This window comes from Equus caballus, chromosome 16 (genome assembly GCF_041296265.1).
Source record: "Equus caballus isolate H_3958 breed thoroughbred chromosome 16, TB-T2T, whole genome shotgun sequence".
NCBI lineage: Eukaryota > Metazoa > Chordata > Mammalia > Perissodactyla > Equidae > Equus > Equus caballus.
In genome coordinates, this window is record NC_091699.1 from 17076908 (window position 1) to 17096557 (window position 19650).

Below are 19650 nucleotides of genomic sequence, written 5' to 3' on the forward strand. Positions count from 1 at the left end.
CTATTGTGCTGGGAACTGTACAAGGTCTGAATTCACATAACAGCTTGTTCCTCCATTTAAAGGTTTAAATAACTTGCTAACGTCATATAAGAATAGGCAGAGCTGGAACTGAAAGTCAGAACTAGTTGACTCCAAGGTATTGTGCTGTCCACTCCTCACTCAAGCCCTCCAGGCTTCAAGGCCCCCTCGGCCTATTTCAAACCCTCCTCCTCCAGGAAGCCATCTCCCATTTTTTCTGGTAATGGTTGGTGCATTAAACTGAGCATATTTTAGAGAGTTTTCAAGACCGACAGTCACATACACCTGACTGGAGGACAGTAAGCTGCTCGAGGGCAGGGAGCATGCCTCCCTCTTCTGACCGTCCCCAGACCTAGCCCAGTTCAACAGGCTCTGCACAGCACTGCTGCTGAGCAAACCCCTGCTGGCTATGCGAGTCACACAGACAAAATGTGTTACACTTGGGCTACCTGCCAATCATCTGTGCCACAAGTATGTCACAGTCGACACTGCCCCCAAAGGCCTCAGGGTCTTCAGAGCAATTCAAGTCAGGAGAGGAAAAGATGAGTCGATTCTGAATACAAACTCAGAGGTGGAAAAATCTGGTCTCTTCTCTGAAATGATTAACTTGTGTTTCAGAAGTTACAGATGCTCAATGAAAAGATCCATTTCATTAGTAGCCTAATATTGTTGTCACTTACTACTACTGCAGAGAGAATGCATTTTTATTGATTACACTGATGGCAGCCATATGGTTTACAAGACCCAGTGTCTCTTCCTTTGAAATCTGCATAAAATTGGATTCAGGGGGGCTGCAAGGAGAAGTGATCTAAACCTAGAATATGTATGGAGGGATGCAGTGAGTGAGGAAGGCTCTGCCAAACGCCATCTGTAAGGCTCAAACACCAGGTCCTGGGGGAGAAATCACTTTCAACGGCCAGAGTCTTCCTTAGGGAGCTGGTGAGTCAGCAAATCATAGGTTATCCATCACCACTCTATTCCAATAAATGAATATTTTTCGTTCAGGTGAGATGAGGCCATCACAGATAGACTTGAAGAGAAAAAGAAATCACAAAGGGGCGAGATTAAGCCTAGAGAGAAGGAAGAAGCAGGGTAGTTGGTAAACTAGGCCTTCTACATTCAGACTTGGCTTTACGAAATTAGTGCTGAAACAGAAGGAAGGATGCTATGATCTAATATGGATACGAGCACAAGAGGACATGTCCAAATGTCCTCGGTGTGTGAATGCCATGCCAAAGCCTCACTCCAAGAGTGGAGGAAACTACGTCTCAAGAATTCAAGCAACTGCCAGGACAGCTACACGCCTAGAACATCAGTGCTCATGCAAGTTAACTGGTGACGACAAGATGAAGTTTCAAAGGAGAAGCATTTTGATGACTAAAGTTCCACCACGGGAAATGGTCAGAGAAACAAATTTAAAAAGTGATGATGGGAGGCAAAGCCATTCTACCAGCTTCTCAAGGTTCAAGTTTCACTTGTTCCACAAAGAGGTGGCTCCGATGAGGAGTGGAAAGAGCCCTAGACTTGGAAACGAGAATTTAGTCCAAATCCTGGCCTTGGGACACTTATTGGTTTAGTTTCCTACGATTCCATTTATATGAAATGTCCAGAATAGGCAGATCCATAGAAACAGAAAGCAGGTTCGTGGTCGCCTAGAGTTGGGGGGAAGCACAAGGGAGGAATGGAGAGTGGTTGCTAATGGGTACACGGTTTCTTTCAGGGGTAATGAAAGTGTTCTGCAATTAGATAGTGGTGGCGGTCATACAAGCTACTAAAAACCACTGAATTGAACATTTTTAAAGGATGAGTTTTATGGTATGTAAATTATATCTCAATAAAGCTGTTAAAAAAATCAGAATTAGAAATCCGCCCCATATCCTAGAGCTAATAGTGAACTCACAATGATGTGCGCTAACCTGGCAAAGAACGGACGTCACGGAGGCCTAAAGCCGGGCCTGCTTGGGGACGTTACCCCCTAGAAACTCACTTCACTCAGTCTCGAGGCGATTACTCAGGAGAGTCCTGAGGCTGTTTTGTCCCCGTTATTTACACTTGGCCAAAGGCAAGCATGTGGCCAGAGCCCCCATAACAGACAGGTAGCGGAGGTGGCCGGGATGGAATAATCTCCCAGAAGAAGGGCAGAGGTTGCTTTTCACACCTGGAGGAATCTCTGCTGCATGTACATCAATTTGCATGCCCCCAGGAACTTTGCAAACCTGGGAAGTCACATTCAGTCTCGGGGCATGCTGTTTATCATCTGCTTTCCATAATAATCTGAGTTCCTATTTATAACATCCTCTAACAGAGTCCATTGGCATCTTTCCATCAACCACACCTCATCTTATTTTGACAGCCATGCACTTAGACTGCTTGTAATTGAATCCAACAATTATTTGAGCAACTAGTACACATCAGATCCGTGTTAGGTGCTAGCGAGGGAGCAGAGAATAAGATACAGCCTGTGCCCTGCAGAGGTGATTTTGCAAATGAGTCTTATTTCCTTAGCTACTTTTTTTTTTGCTGAGGAAGACTCAACCTGAGCTAACATCCGTGCTAATCTTTCTCTGTTTTTTAGCATGTAGGCTGCCAGCACAGCATGGCTGCTAACAGAGCAGCGTAGGTCCATGCCCGGGAACCAAACACAGGCTGCTGAAGTGGGGCATGCTGAACTTAACCACTAGGCAACCAGGTCTGGCCCACCTTAGAAACTTTTTAAGTTCTTTGAGGGCAAGTGTTATGCTTTCTATTTCTCTGATTAAGTCCAATTTGAGGCTTAGAAAAGAAAAAATATTTCTTACAACTAAAAACATATGTGTTCAAGGGAAAGAGACCTAAGGAAAGAATTTTTTTTTTACCAGTTTCACTTGATAACAGATTGTCCACCAAAATCTATTCTCCTCTTCTTAAACAGAAATAGAATATATACATGATGCTTGTAGCTGGGCACATTTCAGTCTTCCTTGTAAGAGAATTGAGGCCTGTGCTCCCTCCAACAGAATCTGAGTGGAGTGATGTGTGTCCCCACCCCATTAGGGCATTTTAGAGACTGAGTGTGTCTCTTCCACCTGTTTTCACCCTGGCTCTCTTTCTCCTTCTATCTATTGTTACATGGAGGTGACAATTCAGTCTTATGCAGCACACAAAGGCAAGCCCTGCCACAAGGGGGAATAAGACTGGACTCTCACCCTAGACTAATAAATGGGCAAGAAATAAATTTCCTTTGTGTTTGAGCCATTACATTTTTGGATCTGATTCAGCACCTTCCAGCACAAGACAGTTGGTGCCTGATAAAATACTACTTGAGGGGCGGGTCCCGTGGCCAAGTGGTTAAGTTTGCGCACTCCAGCTTCAGTGGCCCAGGGTTTCGCCGGTTCGGATCCTGGGCGTGGACCTAGCACTGCTCATCAAGCCATGCTGAGGTGGCATCCCACATAGCACAACTAGAAGGACCCACAACTAGAATGTACAACTATGTACTAGGGGCCTTTGAGGAGAAGAAGAAAAAAAAAGATTGCCAACAGCTGTTAGCTCAGGTGCCACTCTTTAAAAAATACTACTTGACTGATAACTCACCTAATACTCACCTAATACAATGTAGAGAATAGGATCCTGTGTTGCCAGCTTCTGGCAGAGACCCAGCAGACTTCCAGGGACGCAGAGTAAGAGGGATTTACCTGGTGTTACGCAAAGCTGAGATACTCTTGGCATCTATAAATGAGTACTAGGACTGTTAGCTCTTCAACTGTGTCTTATTCCTCTCTGTCTTCCCAGTGCCTAGCATGCTCTATTATTAAGATACAGAGGAAGCAATCAGTAAGTATTTCAGAAATAACTATTACCTCTCCACATGTATTATAGCACAGAGCACACCATAATGCAAATAGCTGTCTTCTACCTCTATTGAGAGGTCCTCCAGAGCTCTAGGTTTTGAAAGTCTTTGTATTCCCGATACCTACACATCCTGCACATAAGAGGCACTCAGTATCTGATGAATAAATTCATAAAGATTTTCCCTACAAACCCATGCAGATGTACAGCAATAAAAACAAAGAAAGAACAACAATAATGAAAATAATTTAAATATAAATTATTTCTTCTAAGGAACTCCAAGTGCTTTCATTAAACTTTCTAATTGTCTTAATCTGCCCGGGCTGCTATAACAAAATACCACAGACTGGGTGGCTTACAAACAGAAATGTATTTCTCACACCTCTCGAGGCTGGAAGTCCAAGATCAAGGTGACAGCACGGTCGGGTTCTGGAGGAGGCCCTCTTCCAGGCGCAGACGGCCCACTCTCAGCTATGCCCTCACATAGTGGAAGAGGCAGCCTAGCTCTCTGGGGCCTCTTTGATAAGGGCACAAAGCCCATTCATGAGAGCAACGCCCTCATTATCTGATCACCTCCCAAAGGCCCCACCCCCTAATACTGTAACCTTGGGCATTGGGTTTTCAACACATGAATTTTGAAGGGGACACAAACATTCAGACCATAGCACCAACCATTCTAAGAAAGAGGGACTCAGAAAATCATAGACTTTAAAAACTGGAAGAAACATTAGAAGCTAAGAGTTAGAGATGAGGAAACCGAAGCTGAGAAAACTAAAAGGACTTATTCCAGGTCCCAGAGTTAAACACTGTAGATACCAGATCTTCAAACTTCAAATCCAGGGCTATCTTCACAACACTAGAGAGCATGTCTCATTCTTGCTCATCTCCCCCAGGGCCCACTATGGAGCTTCACACATTGTGAGCAGTCAATAGCTAAATGAAAACATATGACCAGTAAAATCGAGCAATCTGCGTTAAAGTCACAGCTATAGGATCACAGATTTTCATATTTCCTTCAAATAAATTTTCTAGATTGCTGAAGTTTAAGATGCTTGGATTTTATAAGATCAAGCCTAACTTCTGTGAATTGCTTTTTTCTACAATTAATTGTTCCAAAGAATGAAACTATTAATATCTTCGAAAAGACAACCTTCAGTCTAGTCTCAGATTAAAGACAGGAGTGAAGCTAGCTTGTGATGAATGTTCGAATCTCCATATTACGTTAAAATTACAGCACTGATAGTCCCCATTTTACCATCTTCAGATAATTTAACGCTTGAATGTCGTCTGTATTTTCCTTATTATTTTGTAATTGCTCCAAAAGTAAGTTAGTGTTTGCCAAAACAGGAGAGCGACTACTGGGATTTGATTTGTTTTGACAAGTAATCAAAGGAATTTATTACAGACCAAGAAAGCTATGAAGAGAACAAGAAACACCAACATTCACCTTCTAAAGACAAAAGGTACTGACTTTTGGAGAGATTTAAAAAATAAAATTCTAGGGATACTTTATTTGAAATCTGCTACCCTTTGACTACTGCCACTTTCAAAAGCCTGGCAGTCCTTCCAAAGGCCTCTCTCACTTCCCCTGATCCCTCACCTTGACACTGCAAAGGTACAAGGAAGCAGAAAAAGTTGACCTCACTGCAGCCTTTAATTCGTCAGCTCTCACCTGTCTTACAGCCTCTCAGTACAGTTTCTGTTCCCCTCTTTTGTGCAGAATTCAGATTGAGAAACTGAATTCTCAAGAACCACAAAAGATCTAATCAACAAATCCAATGGCCCTTGATTGAACTTTGACGTTCCTGCTTCTGACATTGTTGACCATCTCTTTCCTTCCTGAAAACATTTCCTTCTTTGGTTTCTGCAACTCGTTTCCGGTTCTTCTTCCTGTCAGACAACTTCTATCTCCTTTGCTAGTTCTGCATCTTCTTGCCCTCCCTAATCGAGTACATTCACAGCTGGCCCTTTGTTCTCTGACTCTTCTTCTCTTACAGCCTCACGACCTCCTCCACGTGCAAGACTCCCACATCTAGGCTGACCATGCTTCCTTGACTCTAGTGCCTCTTGGACATTTCTACTGGACACAGCACTGTCATCTCCAACTCAACGTGTTCTAAACCAAACTCAGCTCCTCCTAAAACTGTAGCCCCCTCCTGGTTTCTCTATTTCTGTAGAAGACAAAATGCCACCACCTACTTAAATTGCAAGCTCAGAAATACATTTTACCTTTTTCTCACACTTGCTTACTAAATTACGCCACACACGACCTTGGGCAAGCCATTTTACCTTTTGACCCATTATTCCCTCATCTCAAAATGAAAAAAAATCACAGATGGGAGATCTGAAAGGATTATAGATGTGAAAATGCCTGGCTAATTAAGTAATAAATGTCTCTCTTCTCTCTAGAAACTCCCGATGGCCCCCAACCAGATAAAAAAACTCTTTGAAGGCATATGTCTTACTTCTTTGTATAGCCCTATAATGCCTTTCACAGCAGCTTGTACAGAAGTAGCCTAATAAACGTTCATTGATGCCTGTGGATAAGCAACTAAAGGAGTAAGTCAAGAGGTACCAATAAAGATCACAAAATATTAACTACAATCAAAATCAGGAGGGATGTTATCTAAGTCTCAATCAATCTAGATGGTACTTGGCACCTAATAGGCTTTAACAAATATCTGCTTAAAAAATGAAGCAGACAATCCTAAGCATCCAGCACTTGTCTCTGTGCTACGGGAGGTAAAGAGAATCATGAGGAGCCGGTCCTGCTTGCCGGGAGGTCCCCCAGTACTCCCTGTGGTCCACCTATGAGGGAGGTTAAGAAGGCTCATTCCTTGCAAAAAGCAGTGTTCTTTACTTTAGATTTTAAGCAAAAAATACTCACATGTCAAAAGCACTGAACTCCAACGTTAAGCGAGCTGGCAGCCCAGCAGAATCACCTGGAAGAAGCATTACCACATTTGCAATTACAAGTCAGTAATAGCAGCATTCATAACAAAAACATTTGCGAATGATTTTGTTCTCTTTGTTGAGCCCAAAGCGCCCCATCCAATTCCTGGTTATCCAAACTAAACAGGGACTTGGCAGAAAATGACAGAGCTTCTGTGAATTCAAGGAATTTGCCAAGAATATAAAAAAAGATTTATTAGAAAAAAATATTTGCAATCTCCTCCCCCAGAAATACTAAGTAATCAGTGTTAATTCTTTGGATTAACAACCTGGGTTTCCCTACTCCCTTTCTTTTCCCTGCAACAGAAGAAAAGTGAAAATGAACTTGGGTTGAAAGTCAGGAAGTAAAATAGAAACCAAGGAAGAGCATTAACTATAAAAGACAAGGGTGTCTGATTCTTTACAGAATTAGAATAAAGAATCCTAAAATTCATATGGGGCAACAAAAGACCCCGAATTTCCAAAGCAATCCTGAGAAAAAAAGAACCAAACGGGAGGCATCACAATCCCTGACTTCAAAACATACTACAAAGCTACAGTAATCAAAACAGCATGGTACTGGTACAAAAACAGGTGCACAGATCAATGGAACAGAACTGAAAGCCCAGAAATAAAACCACACATCTATGGACAGCTTATCTTCGACAAAGGAGCTGAGGGCCTACAATGGAGAAAAGAAAGTCTTTTCAACAAATGGTGCTGGGAAAACTGGACAGCCACATGTAAAATAATGAAAATTGACCATTCTTTTTCACCAAAATAAACTCAAAATGGATCAAAGACCTAAAGGTGAGACCTGAAACCATAAGGCTTCTAGAAGAAAATGTAGGCGGTACACTCTTTGACATCAGTATTAAAAGGATCTTTTCGGACACCATGCCTTCTCAGAGAAGGGAAACAATAGAAAGAATAAACAAATGGGACTTCATCAGACTAAAGAGCTTCTTCAAGGCAAATGAAAACAGGATTGAAACAAAAAAACAACCCACTAACTGGGAAAAAATATTTGCAAGTCATATATCTGACAAAGGCTTAACATCTATAATATATAAAGAACTCTCACAACTCAACAACAAAACATCAAACAACCCAATCAAAAAATGGGCTGGAGACATGAACAGACATTTCTCCAAAGAAGATATAATGATGGCCAATAGGCACATGAAAAGATGCTCATCATCGCTGATCATCAGGGAAATGCAAATCAAAACTACACTAAGATATCACCTTACACCCATTAGAATGACAAAAATATCTAAAACTAATAGTAACAAATGTTGGAGAGGTTGCGGAGAAAAAGGAACCCTCATACACTGTTGGTGGGAATGCAAACTGGTGCAGCCACTATGGAAAACAGTATGGAGATTCCTCAAGAAATTAAAAATAGAACTACCATACGATCCAGCTATTCCACTACTGGGTATCTATCCAAAGAGCTTGAAGTCAGCAATCCCAAAAGTCCTATGCACCCCAATGTTCATTGCAGCAGTATTTACAATAACCAAGACGTGGAAGCAACCTAAGTGCCCATCAACAGACGAATGGATAAAGAAGATGTGGTACATATATACAATGGAATACTACTCAGCTGCAAAACAGAACAAAATCATCCCATTTGCAATAACATGGATGGACCTTGAGAGAATTATGTTAAGTGAAATAAGCCAGCTAGAGAAGGATAATCTGTGTATGACTCCACTCATATGAGGAATTTAAAAATGTGGACTAAGAACAGTTTAGTGGATACCAGGGGAAAGGTGGGGTGGGGGGGTGGGCACAAAGGGTGAAGTGGTGCACCTACAACACAAATGACAAACATTAATGTACAACTGAAATTTCACAAGATTGTAACCTATCATTAACTCAATTAAAGAAAAAAAAGTTTACATTATAAACGCAGGAATTTGGCATTACAAAAAAAAAAAAAAAAAAGACAAGGGTGTCTGTTTCTAAAGGAAAGCTCACCCTATACTGGAGGGCAGTGAAGACAGCACAAGATGACAGGAAGTGGAATTTACTATGGCCTACCATTGCAGTAATAACCCTTAATGTCCTTGGGGCCTTCATCCAGCCGGTACTCGTTCAGCTTCTTCTGGGTCAACTCATGCCAGAACCCGACATCCAAGGCACTGCTAAAGGGGGCAAACTGCAATTTGGAGAGAACAGGATGCCCTGGGGCTGCTGCCATCATTTGATGCCTATTAGAAAAACAAGACAGAACACAGCAAAATAGCACAAAACATTCATAATAATGCTTAAGTAAAACAAATGAATAAAAATTAATGAGAGGTATGGTGGGCTACCTGAAGACACAGCTTTGGAAATCAACCCAAGTAATTTGCCCCTGTTGTCAAGTTGAGCCTCCTCACGACATGGCTGATCTGTCTACGTAAGCCTTTCCGGCCTTCACCTGCCTGTGTCTTCCTTTCTTCCTAAAGTCAGTCTGACTGGCGCACTAGGGTTACTCCTTCTTCGACACAGTCATGGTCTCAGAAGGTTTTGCCTATCCCATGTGGCCCTGGAGAACTTTACAGGTACAAAATCCAAAGCCTAGCCAGTTAGACACACAACAATGCAAACTGTTCGAGTTCTGAATGAGAGCAGGGCTTGAGCACCCCAGCCGAGGAGGAGCATGAAGAAGTTCCTCTCAAGACAAATACCAACAGCAAACAAAACAAAACAGAAATAAACAGATACAGAGGACAGACTGATGGTTACCCGAGGGGAAAGGGTTGGGGGGAGGGAGAAATCGGTAAACGGGGTCAATTGTATGGTGATGGATGGAAACTAGACTTTTGGTGTTGAGCACACTGTAGAATACAGAGAGGTGGAATTACAAGGTTGTACACCTGAAACACGTACAACGTTATAAACCAACGTTACCTCAACTACCAAAAAAAAGCTTCTCCCCACCTAACCACAGTAGGTGAATTCCTTTGAAACCTTGTCTTGTATATTTTAAATGCATGGAAGATTGGCATTTTACTGTACTATGTCTATTTTAACACTTCGTTCTCCCCCTCAAATCATCCAATACATTTGACCCTCCTGGCAATGAAGCATGCGTACGTTGTAATTTCCTATTTCCCCTGCACGCTCTCAGGAGTACACACAGCCCGTTTTGAGAAGCACAATACTACTAGAAGAACTCGGCAGTTCCCAAAGCACACGCTGATGACGTCCCTTCACTTTCCATCCTGTCCAACTGCCCCATGACCAGAGAGATTAATACTTCTCAAGCAGAATATATGAATAGTCACACTAGATGGGATAAATTTAAAAAGACAGTTCACATCCATTCAGAGAGGTTTTGCCTGAGTTTTGTGCCAAGATTGTTAAATAGTTTTCAGTTTTCCAAACTTGTTGGATTTTAGTCTTAGAGACAAGGAGCTTTGGACTGATAGTAACTATATGGGAAAATGCAAAGGTGGCTCTACATAAAAGTGTTAAAAATCAAGAAAAAGGAGATGAGTGTGGGGCAGAGCAGGGAGGAAGTCTCTGTGAGGGAGCTGGATGCTGAGTTATGTTGAAAGGATAGGTACGGAGCGGGAAGACGCGCAGAGGGCGGAAGGAACAAGAAGGGCAGAGGAACCCCCGTGGTAGAATCAAACCCAGCTATTTTATTTTTCCTGTTTCTCCCCAAAGTCCCCCAGTACATAGTTGTGTATTTTTAGTTGTGGGTCCTTCTAGTTGTGGCATGTGGGATGCCGCCTCAGTGTGGCCTGATGAGCGGTGCCATGTCCGCACCCAGGATCCGAACCGGCGAAACCCTGGGCTGCCGCAGCGAGCGCGCGAACTTAAACACTTGGCCATGGGGCCGGCCCCCTGTGGTAGAATCAGAGAAGCACCACTAGCTGTTCTTAGTGGAGGGTTCGTACTGCGCACGAGCAACGCACACAAAGCTGAATGGGTCACAGGGTGAACACATGCAAAGAAAGCTTCAAAAGTGAGGCTGAAAATTTGGAGCGGGAAGCCAGTGACCATTCTGAACAGGGAATGTGACAGAATTCTGCAATGGCAAAATGGCTTTGAAGGAGGCAGAGAACAGGGGAAAGCGGTTGAGAGCCTAAGAATTTATGAAGACCTGAATTAGAGCAGAGGAGGAAAGACTTAGAGACCCTCAGGAGGGACCTTGGAAGAGAAAAGGTGACCAAACCTGGTATCTCAGTGGATTCAAGGAACGAAAGGAGGAAAAGGCCCCTGAGGTGTCAAGCTGTGACTCGCTAGGAGAAGGGCAGCTCCACTGAAAGAAAAGATGCTTGAGAGGAAGAGCCAGCGGCAGAAGGGTGATGATAAACATTTTGTTGAGGACAATGGCAGAGTCAAGGGAAACTGGGTCCAAGGAAACAGGCTGGCCCAAGAAGGTGGGCTCACAGAGATGTAAGAGGCATTTACACTGTGACAACAACTAAAGCAGGTGAGAATGATCAGTTCTTAGAAGTTACTCAGAGAAAGAAAAGCCACAGCCCAACAAAGTCCTAGAGAATGCCCATAGTTAGCAGATTAGAAGAAATAGAACCAATAACACAACACACAAAGCAGTAGCTGGTACTCCAGGAGGGTATGTCTATCCATTGGCCCAAAGAAAAGGGCCAACCCCATGGCCTAGTGGTTACATTTGGCACGTTCCACCTTGGCAGCCCAGGTTTGGTTCCCGGGTGCAGAGCTACACCACTTGTCGATGGCCATGCTGTGGTGGTGACAGACATACAAAACAGAGGAAAAGTGGCACAAGTGTTAGGTCAGGGCAAATCTTCCTCAGGAAAAAAGGAAAAAAAGTGAGGGTCAATGCCATTGGATTTTTCTAAAGTGCAATGTGATGGCAGAGTATGAAAAACAGAACAGGCTATAAGGGTATCACTGTCCTTAAAACTCACCACCATCTCAGTACGGACTTGCAGCATCACTAGACAAGGCCTGATCAAGGGTTTTCAAGCTTTCACCACCTTGAAGGCTTATTAAAAAATGAGGATGCCTGGGCTCCACCCGGGAGGAGAGAAAGAAGAGTGAGGGGGGCCAAAGCCTGCAAGTCTGACTAGCGTCCCAGGTGATTCTGATTCAAGTTTGATGCTGTGTTGATGCCACCAGGCCACTGGCACTCTTTCTTTCGGAAAGAAGTCATAGCAAACATTTAAATGCCCCCTTGTCCCATCTGAAAAATTTTCTGGCTTTTAATTGTTTGAAAGGACTTTTACGGTTTTCTACTCTCAGAATGCTCATCTTGTTTCAGGTCACTCCTATTTTGATAGACCTCCAAACTGTGACTTCAGTGCCCAATGGAGAAACAGACGCTCACACAGGTGACCTGGGGCCCACACTTTGAGAAACGCCAGACCGGAGCCCCTAACAGCCTCCTGCTTGGTTTTCCAGGCCCCCACCGGCTCCCTTCCCCTCCCTCCTCTGCAATGTAGCCAGCACTTTCTATTGTTGGTTTTTGAAAGTTTCCATGCTCAGCCCTCTCCTCCGTCTATAAGCTTTCCCAAAAGCAAAATTATTCATTTTCTACATCAATTTCCATCTATATGCCAATAAATCCCAGGACTGTATTAAACATATTTAAGTGTCTTTGCAAGCCAGGACTGGGATTTCTCACAGACACTTCAAATTTGACAAATCCAAAACTGAACATATTTTTTCCCCAAATTCTGCCCTTCTTCTTATCTTTCCTAGTTTACTTAATAGTACCACCATACTTGCAAGGTAGAAACCTCAAAGTCATGTTCAACGTTTCTCTCTCACACGTCCAATAAAGCACTAACTGCTAGAGGCTCAACCTTACACAGTCTTCTGGAGGGAAACGAAGCTGACAGTTACTGAGGGCTGACCAGGACCAGGCACGGCAGCAGGCTGTGCACCTGAATTCAATCCTCCCAAACACCTAAGAAGTGACAGTTCCAATCTTACAGAAGAAGGAACTGAGGTTCAGAAGAAATTCACAGAAGGCCGTACAGTTCGGAAAGCGGGGAAACAAGGATCCAAACTCCAGTGTTACTGCAATGCCCATGCTCTCCATGCAACTTCATCTTCCTGTCCAGCTCTGCATCCCTTCTCTCCGTTCCCACTGCCGCACGCCAGCCCCCACCACCCCACCTCGGCTTCTGCAGCAACATGCTCACAGGTCACTGCCCTCATTCCCTGTCTTCTCCGCACAAAATGTCACATTGCCACCAGAACAGATCAGCACAGGTGGCTCCCTTGTTTAAACAAACAAACAAAACCTCACTGGCTTTATTACACAGAGAGTAAGGTGTCACCGTTGCCTTAGCCTGCTAGCTTCCCGACCTTATACCTTTGCTGCTGCCTCTGGGAAACCTCTCCTCATCTCTACCAGGAAGACTCCTTCTCCTCTCTTAGGATCCTTTATGAAGTGCTCATTAACACCCACAGTCACTGGGTGTCAGTGGTTCCCTCCTTCAGGATGACAGATGGAAACTTCCATTAGAGCATTTACCACCAAGAACTGTACTTGCTTTTCGGATCGTATTCCGTTCAAAACTTTTTAAGTAACAGCAGTAGTCATAGTAACTGTTCTAGCTGAATGTTTATTCTGTACCAAGCACTACAGTAAACATTTTACATACTATCTTATGATAACCCCAAAGCAGTTCTATTATGCCTACTTTACAGGAGAGAAAACACAGGCTCCGAGAGGTTAAGTAACTTGCCCAAAGACACACGGTCAGGAAGTAGAAGGGCTGAGATTATATCCCAGGTCTGATGCTTCAGAGCCCTGACCCTCATCTCTATACTATAATACCTTAAAGGAAGAAACCCCCTTGTCACAATCTTTATATTGCCCATCAGCCCCATACACGCACAAAAATAACCAATCATTTTAAAAGACATTTACATACTAACCTCCTCTTCAACCGAGTCAAAAAAAAAAAAAAAATGTCCATGGCCAGAGCAATCATCCAATTTGGAAGGAAATCAACACAGTGGCAGAGAGTGGCACAAATGGACCTCATCTGAAATCCTATGTGACGGGTCATCAGGCCCCCACACATTAGTCATCCACAACTTATTCTTAAAGATCAACAGTAACTCATCATCATTTTGACGACCTGCTGAGGGCCAGAGACAAAACAGAAAATTCTATTCCATACAGAACTTCAACAGCTGAGAAGAAGGGACTCAGGAAGACCACTTAGAAGATAAACAGGCACGCTGAGAATGTAATTTGCACAAGAGGCACTTCCTTCCAACATTTTCTCACTTATTTGGTCTTTGAGAAATTCCTAACAGAACCTACAAAGCCTATTTCACAAAAGGATATGGTTGGTGTCCAGCTGCTGAAACTGCTGCCTGACAGGTTAAGACAATGGAAAGGTTTTAAGCAACAGCAGCAACATGTGATTACGAATTTGCTGGAAACATCTAAATAGGATACTCAAGTATAAATGTATCATATACGAACCTATATATCTATGTTATACCGCCATCTTTCTTAAGCCGGAAGGAAAGATTTAAGTAATCCAGAAGGGGATTCCAGAGAGAGTGAGAAGTGAGTCCTAGGTGCAAAGTCATTTATGTGTAACTAACCTAGATCCAAACAGTATGTGCTTCCTGAAAAGCAAGGCTTGCCTATATAACCCAGAACAGTGCAGGTGAGACTTCTGGCCTCTGCTAAGCTTAGAAAGCTCCAAGATTATTTCCAGCATACTTCAACATTATATACTGACAGAGGCATCAATATAAGTGTGGTTCAATTTTATTTCAAATTATTTCTGTCATATTCAGGATGTGAAACCAGAAGTTACACAAGATGGGACTGTGTCACTTTCAATGAAAGAGGAAAGGCTTTGATGAGGATTCGACACTGTAATGAACAGCAGTAACCAAAACATCCAGTCAAGATTAAACTGAAACAGCAGGTGGCGGTTAGGCCATACAAACCCCCTGGGGCTGTCCACTGCCAAAATGTGGTACAAATTTCAGACCTTTACAAAAATAAAACTGGGTCACGCTCAGCAACTTACACAAGTAGGAGCTCAGAAAATGCCATTGTATGAGGATTTATCAAAAGTTTCTGTCCCAAGGAACCTAAATTTTGTGTTGACACTGTTGTTTAAAGTCAAATCCCCACAGGAAATATGTAATAACGGTTGCCTCCCAAGAAAGAAGCTATGGAGACAGCAGGAGCCAAGGGTGTGGAGAGACTTTTTTTCCCTGTACGACCTTTCTGCCTTTTGAATTTTGTATTGAAAATTCAAAGAATTTTGTGTATGTGGAATAGTAATACAGAAATATGTAAAATAATTATAGAAAAAAGCCCTAACCCAACGGCAAGAAGACAGGGGATGAAAGATATAAGATTAGCGGTTCAACTACTTTGGTTCCAAGAAATAACCCCTGGGAGATCCTTGAGGCAAGAACCATGTCTTATTCATCTTTCTTCAGCATTTAGCACGGTGCCTAGAATATGTTAAGAGCTCAGTAAATATTGACATGATTTAACAGCTCTCTTCCCCCAAAAAGGGCCAATGGAAGGAGGCTATAGTGAGACAAATTTCAGCAGAGTTAAAAAATGACTACTAGCTTGAATTGTCCAAACAAGAAATAGACTGACCAGAGAGAGAAGGCATGTTCACTAGCAGAGGTGCTCGAGCACACGTTAGACGGTTACTTGCCAGGGAATACTGCACGAAGAATGACTGCCTCGGGGAGTCAGACGAGACAAGGGGTTGGCAGGCTTTTTCTGAAAAGGGCCAAATTGTAAATATTCAGGCATTGTAGGTCAAAAGTGTCTGTCATATTTTCTTCTTCTTCTTTACAATTCTTGAAAAATGTAAAAACACACTTGGCTCATGGACTGCACCAAAAAAAACCTCCGGCAGGATCTGACCCGCAGGCTATTGCTTGCTCACCCCAGACTAGATGATGTTTCAAACACGTAATTTTTTGATCCTTTGAAGGTGCCAATAATGAATTTTGTTTTTAGCGAGACTGACACTTTTGGCAAAATCTATTTAGGGGGTAGTAGAGATACGCAAGGAGTGCTGAGGGTGAAGCAGACTGCAAGGCCAGACTCCAAGGCCATATCCGCTGGTCTACAATAAGCACCTTGTAACACTGCAAATACATCTCTCTCAGCTGGTAAATGTAGTCTACACAGAACACTCTCACACATGTCAGCATCATCAAGCAGACGAAGCTCACCTGATATTTACTGAGGCTCATAACATGCGGCAAAGACTACAGCAGTGGCATTCCACATCCTAAACAGGCACATGACCACACCTCTCACGGTTTCCTTCATAGTTTCTCCTGGATCCCTGCTACTGCCTCCCAACTTCTCTAGTGCCATCCTGGTGGCTCTGCCACTCCTCACCGCCACCTTGCTAAAGAAACATCAAGCTGCTTGGTGCTCCTCTGACAAGCCTGCTGTTCTGCCTCTGCAACCTTGAACAAACAGGTCCCTCTGTCTGAAAGGCACCCCCACCCCTGTGACTGCCTGGCACTTTTCAAAATCCAGCTCAGAGGTTAACTGCTCTAGAAAGCCTTCCCAGGGCAGCTGTTCACTCTTCACTCCTGTCCTGCTCCTCCCCTAGCAGCCATAGTTAATCATTTCTGTCTCTAAGCTACTACATTTAGTATTACTGTTCAACTCTGCTTATCTGTCTTTCTCCATCAATCTGACTGTAAATTCCACAAATACAGATCCTGGCTCATATTCCTTTCGACATACCCTAGTCCCTTGCAGAGTGACTCTCAAATGCTACTAAGATGAATTCTAGAAACCTTTTATGGTTACCTTCCACAAGAGAAACAAGAGAAGGAAATAACCCAGGCTTCTGTGATTGGGAGGACAAACTCCAGGCTTACGTGATGGAATATGGAGACTGGAGTAAGAAATCATGAAGCACAGATGGAGATATGCCATACCACTTGGAAAGTCTCTAAACATTATTTTTTTTTAGGACTAAGATCTTAGAGGATAGGAAATACGTGTGAACAAATCAATTTAAAGGAAAACTTACTCAACCAAATACAAAGTAGTAAAGAATAAATCTTTCTTCCTGAAAGTCTTCCCATGATTATATGAGCTAAAAGCCTACATTCCCAGTCTCAAAGTATCTTTCCACAAAAAGTTTATTAATTATAAAGGAGACAAAAATCTGGCAGACACCACCTTAAAGAAGGGATCAAAATTAACATGAGCTGCAACGAGACAAATAGACATTGTGTGCTATCTGATAGAATGCAAGGGAAAGAACATAGCATCTACGGTATGCTGCTGAAAATACCTAATAGCCTGGGTCTAATCGGGAGGACACATCAGATAAACCCAAACTGAAAAACATCCTACAAAGTGACTGGCACTGGCTTATAATTTTCAAAAGTGTCAAGGTCTTAAAAGTCAAGGGCAGCCTAAGGAGATGTCCCAGACTGAAAGAGAGTAAAAGACATGATGACTCGGGGCAAAACATGATCCTGGGTTGACATTCTGCTGTAAAGGATGTTACTGGGACAAAATCTGAATGGAGTCTCTGGGAAAAGGGTACATAGAAGGTCTTTGTCTCATTCTTGTAAGGTTTCTGTAAGTTTGAAACTGCTCCAAAATAAAGTATTAAGGCAATTTTAGTGCCTGCACACACTCAGCCTATGCTATATTCAATAGGCAAAACCAATCAACATGACAGAATAGTAACTACAGGTGCAGTGGGGCTGTTGACTGGGAAGGGGCAAGTGAGAGCCTCTTGGGGAGCTGGAAAAATTCTATATACCTTGAGCTAGGTGGCGGTTACAAGGCACGTATATACGTAAACATCTATGAGCTGTATATTTACAATTAGTGCACTATACTGTATGTATGTTATACCTGAACAAAAAAGTACAACAGAAAACCCTATATTCAAGCTATATCAATCCTACAAAGAACATTCCTGTATTCATTCAACAATTAACAGATGACCTATTTAAATCTAGCTTTGGTGAAAAGAAATTCATTGCTCTAAATAAGGAGTCTAAATGAAATACCACTTCCATAAATTTCTCTGGCATTTTGTTATTAAAGGTGCTGAAGATGGAAGTATCTTGGCTTTGCTGCCTACAAAATTAACTGGAGCAGAAGAGTTTCCTACAGTGAGCCTGCCCAACCGTTCTCCCTCCATGGGGGACCAACAGGATTGGACACAACAAATATTAAGCCAGTGTAGGATTTTGGGAAATGAAGAAGTAAAACTGGCAGAAAATAAACAACAATCATAGAAATAAAAAATGAAACAGGGGCCGGCCCCGTGGCCGAGCGGCTAAGTTTACGCACTCCACTTCTGTGACCCAGGGTTTCCCTGGTTCGGATCCTGGCTGTGGACATGGCACCGCTCATCAGGCCATGTTAGGGCAGTGTCCCATATAGCACAACCAGAAGGACCTACAACTAGAATATACAACTATGTACTGGGGGGACTTCGGGGGCAAGAAGAAAGAAAAAAAAAAAGAAGATTGGCAACAGATGTTAGCTCAGGTACCAATCTTTAAACAAAAACAAAAAACTGTGTTGAGGGAAACTAGACCCTTGGAGGGAGAGCAGAAAAACAGACTAGCCTGACTACACCAAAAAAAATCCCTTGCTATAACTTTTCCGCGTGTGTGTTGTCAGGTTTCTGTTTGCTTGGGGAGGGGTGGGAAGTTTTGAATGGTTCCGAGAAAGGATGCTAAAAGCTAAGGTAGTTGGAAGCCTGGTCTTCAGTCAGATAAACAGGAGTTTGAGTTCTGGCTCCACCTCTCCCTGGCTGAGTAGCCTTGGGCAGATAACTTCATGCCCTGTGCCTTGATTTCCTCATCTACAAAATAAGGATAATTATACCCAACCCAGGAGGTTGTTGGAGGGCTAAAGGAGAAAGTGTATGATGTGCCTGTTACAGTGCCTGGCCTACAGTCAGCAGTGAATAAACAGTAGCTGCTATTACTTTCTCTTGTCACCCCCGCCCGACTAGCCAACAGTGCCTGACTCATGCGGTTGCCCTTCCCATGCTCACTATGGAAACTTTCTCTGCGTGAAGCTCACCTCAGTGAAGTCTCCCCACCCTCAAAGGAGCACTGCAGTCACAGCAGAGGTTTAATTAAAATGAAACGGATGATCTCCTCCTACAGGTCATCAACGGGAAGTCCAGAGGAACGAGTTCTAAGGAGTTAGGAGTACTCGGTGTTCAATTTCTCTGAGGCCATGTGGGGCCATTCACTTCGCAAAAGTGCCAGAACAACTGCAATTTGGCCCTAAAGTACCTTCTCTGGGTCAAAATGGAGCACACAGAGCAGGCTTCTGTTCTCGTTTTCCCAGCTGTGGGGCTGCAAGCTCTGGCAGTCATTAAAATAAGCACCAAACCACGTGGCCAAGTCCTGCTGACAAACAGAACATGTTCTTAGCTGCTGATGGGTAAAAAGGAGGTAGAGATGGGCAGGAGTGGAGAGAGGGCCCCTGTGACAAGTGGAGCCAATGCACATTTTTGTCAGCTAATGATGCTTCTGCAACTTCTTGAGTTTTGGAAATAATTTGCGAGGCTGCTAAAGAGGGAGATTTAAAAAGCTTTCCCTCCAAAATGAGGGGGAAAAGTTCCAAACTTAGAAGAAAGATTAGACTTTACTAGAAGATGAAAACTCAGGACTCCTACAGGGGAACCAGCTGGGTAGAGACGCCTCAATTCCTTTTATAAGTTGCATTAGAGTCAAGATGCCCCTGAGCCAACTGACGTCTCCACAAGACACCAAACCACACAAAATGCCTTTCTGTGCCCATGCCTGTTAGGCGGTACCAGCTGATCCATAAGCAGGCACGACAACTGCGACCATGGACAAGTTGTCTCCCCCGCTCCGTGTGAGCCACCTCTACTCTTAGAGAATCGACAAGAT

General features: G+C 43.2%; 1 protein-coding gene across 13 annotated transcripts in view; it reads right to left on the reverse strand.

Annotated features, from left to right (window-relative positions):
• Window positions 1-19650, reverse strand: part of ATG7 (autophagy related 7) — a 350453-nt gene that overhangs the window by 229875 nt on the left and 100928 nt on the right. For 11 of the 13 annotated variants that reach the window (XM_070237251.1, XM_070237250.1, XM_070237256.1 and 8 more), the window contains 2 exons: window positions 8827-8996; window positions 6734-6788 (listed from right to left, as the gene is read on the reverse strand). In XM_070237251.1, the coding sequence (XP_070093352.1) occupies window positions 6734-6788; window positions 8827-8989 (218 nt within the window). In that variant the 5' untranslated portion in view covers window positions 8990-8996. Of the gene's footprint in view, window positions 1-6733; window positions 6789-8826; window positions 8997-15367; window positions 15498-19650 lie in introns of those variants that run through there. The other 2 variants (XM_070237253.1, XM_070237249.1) reach the window with 2 other exon arrangements.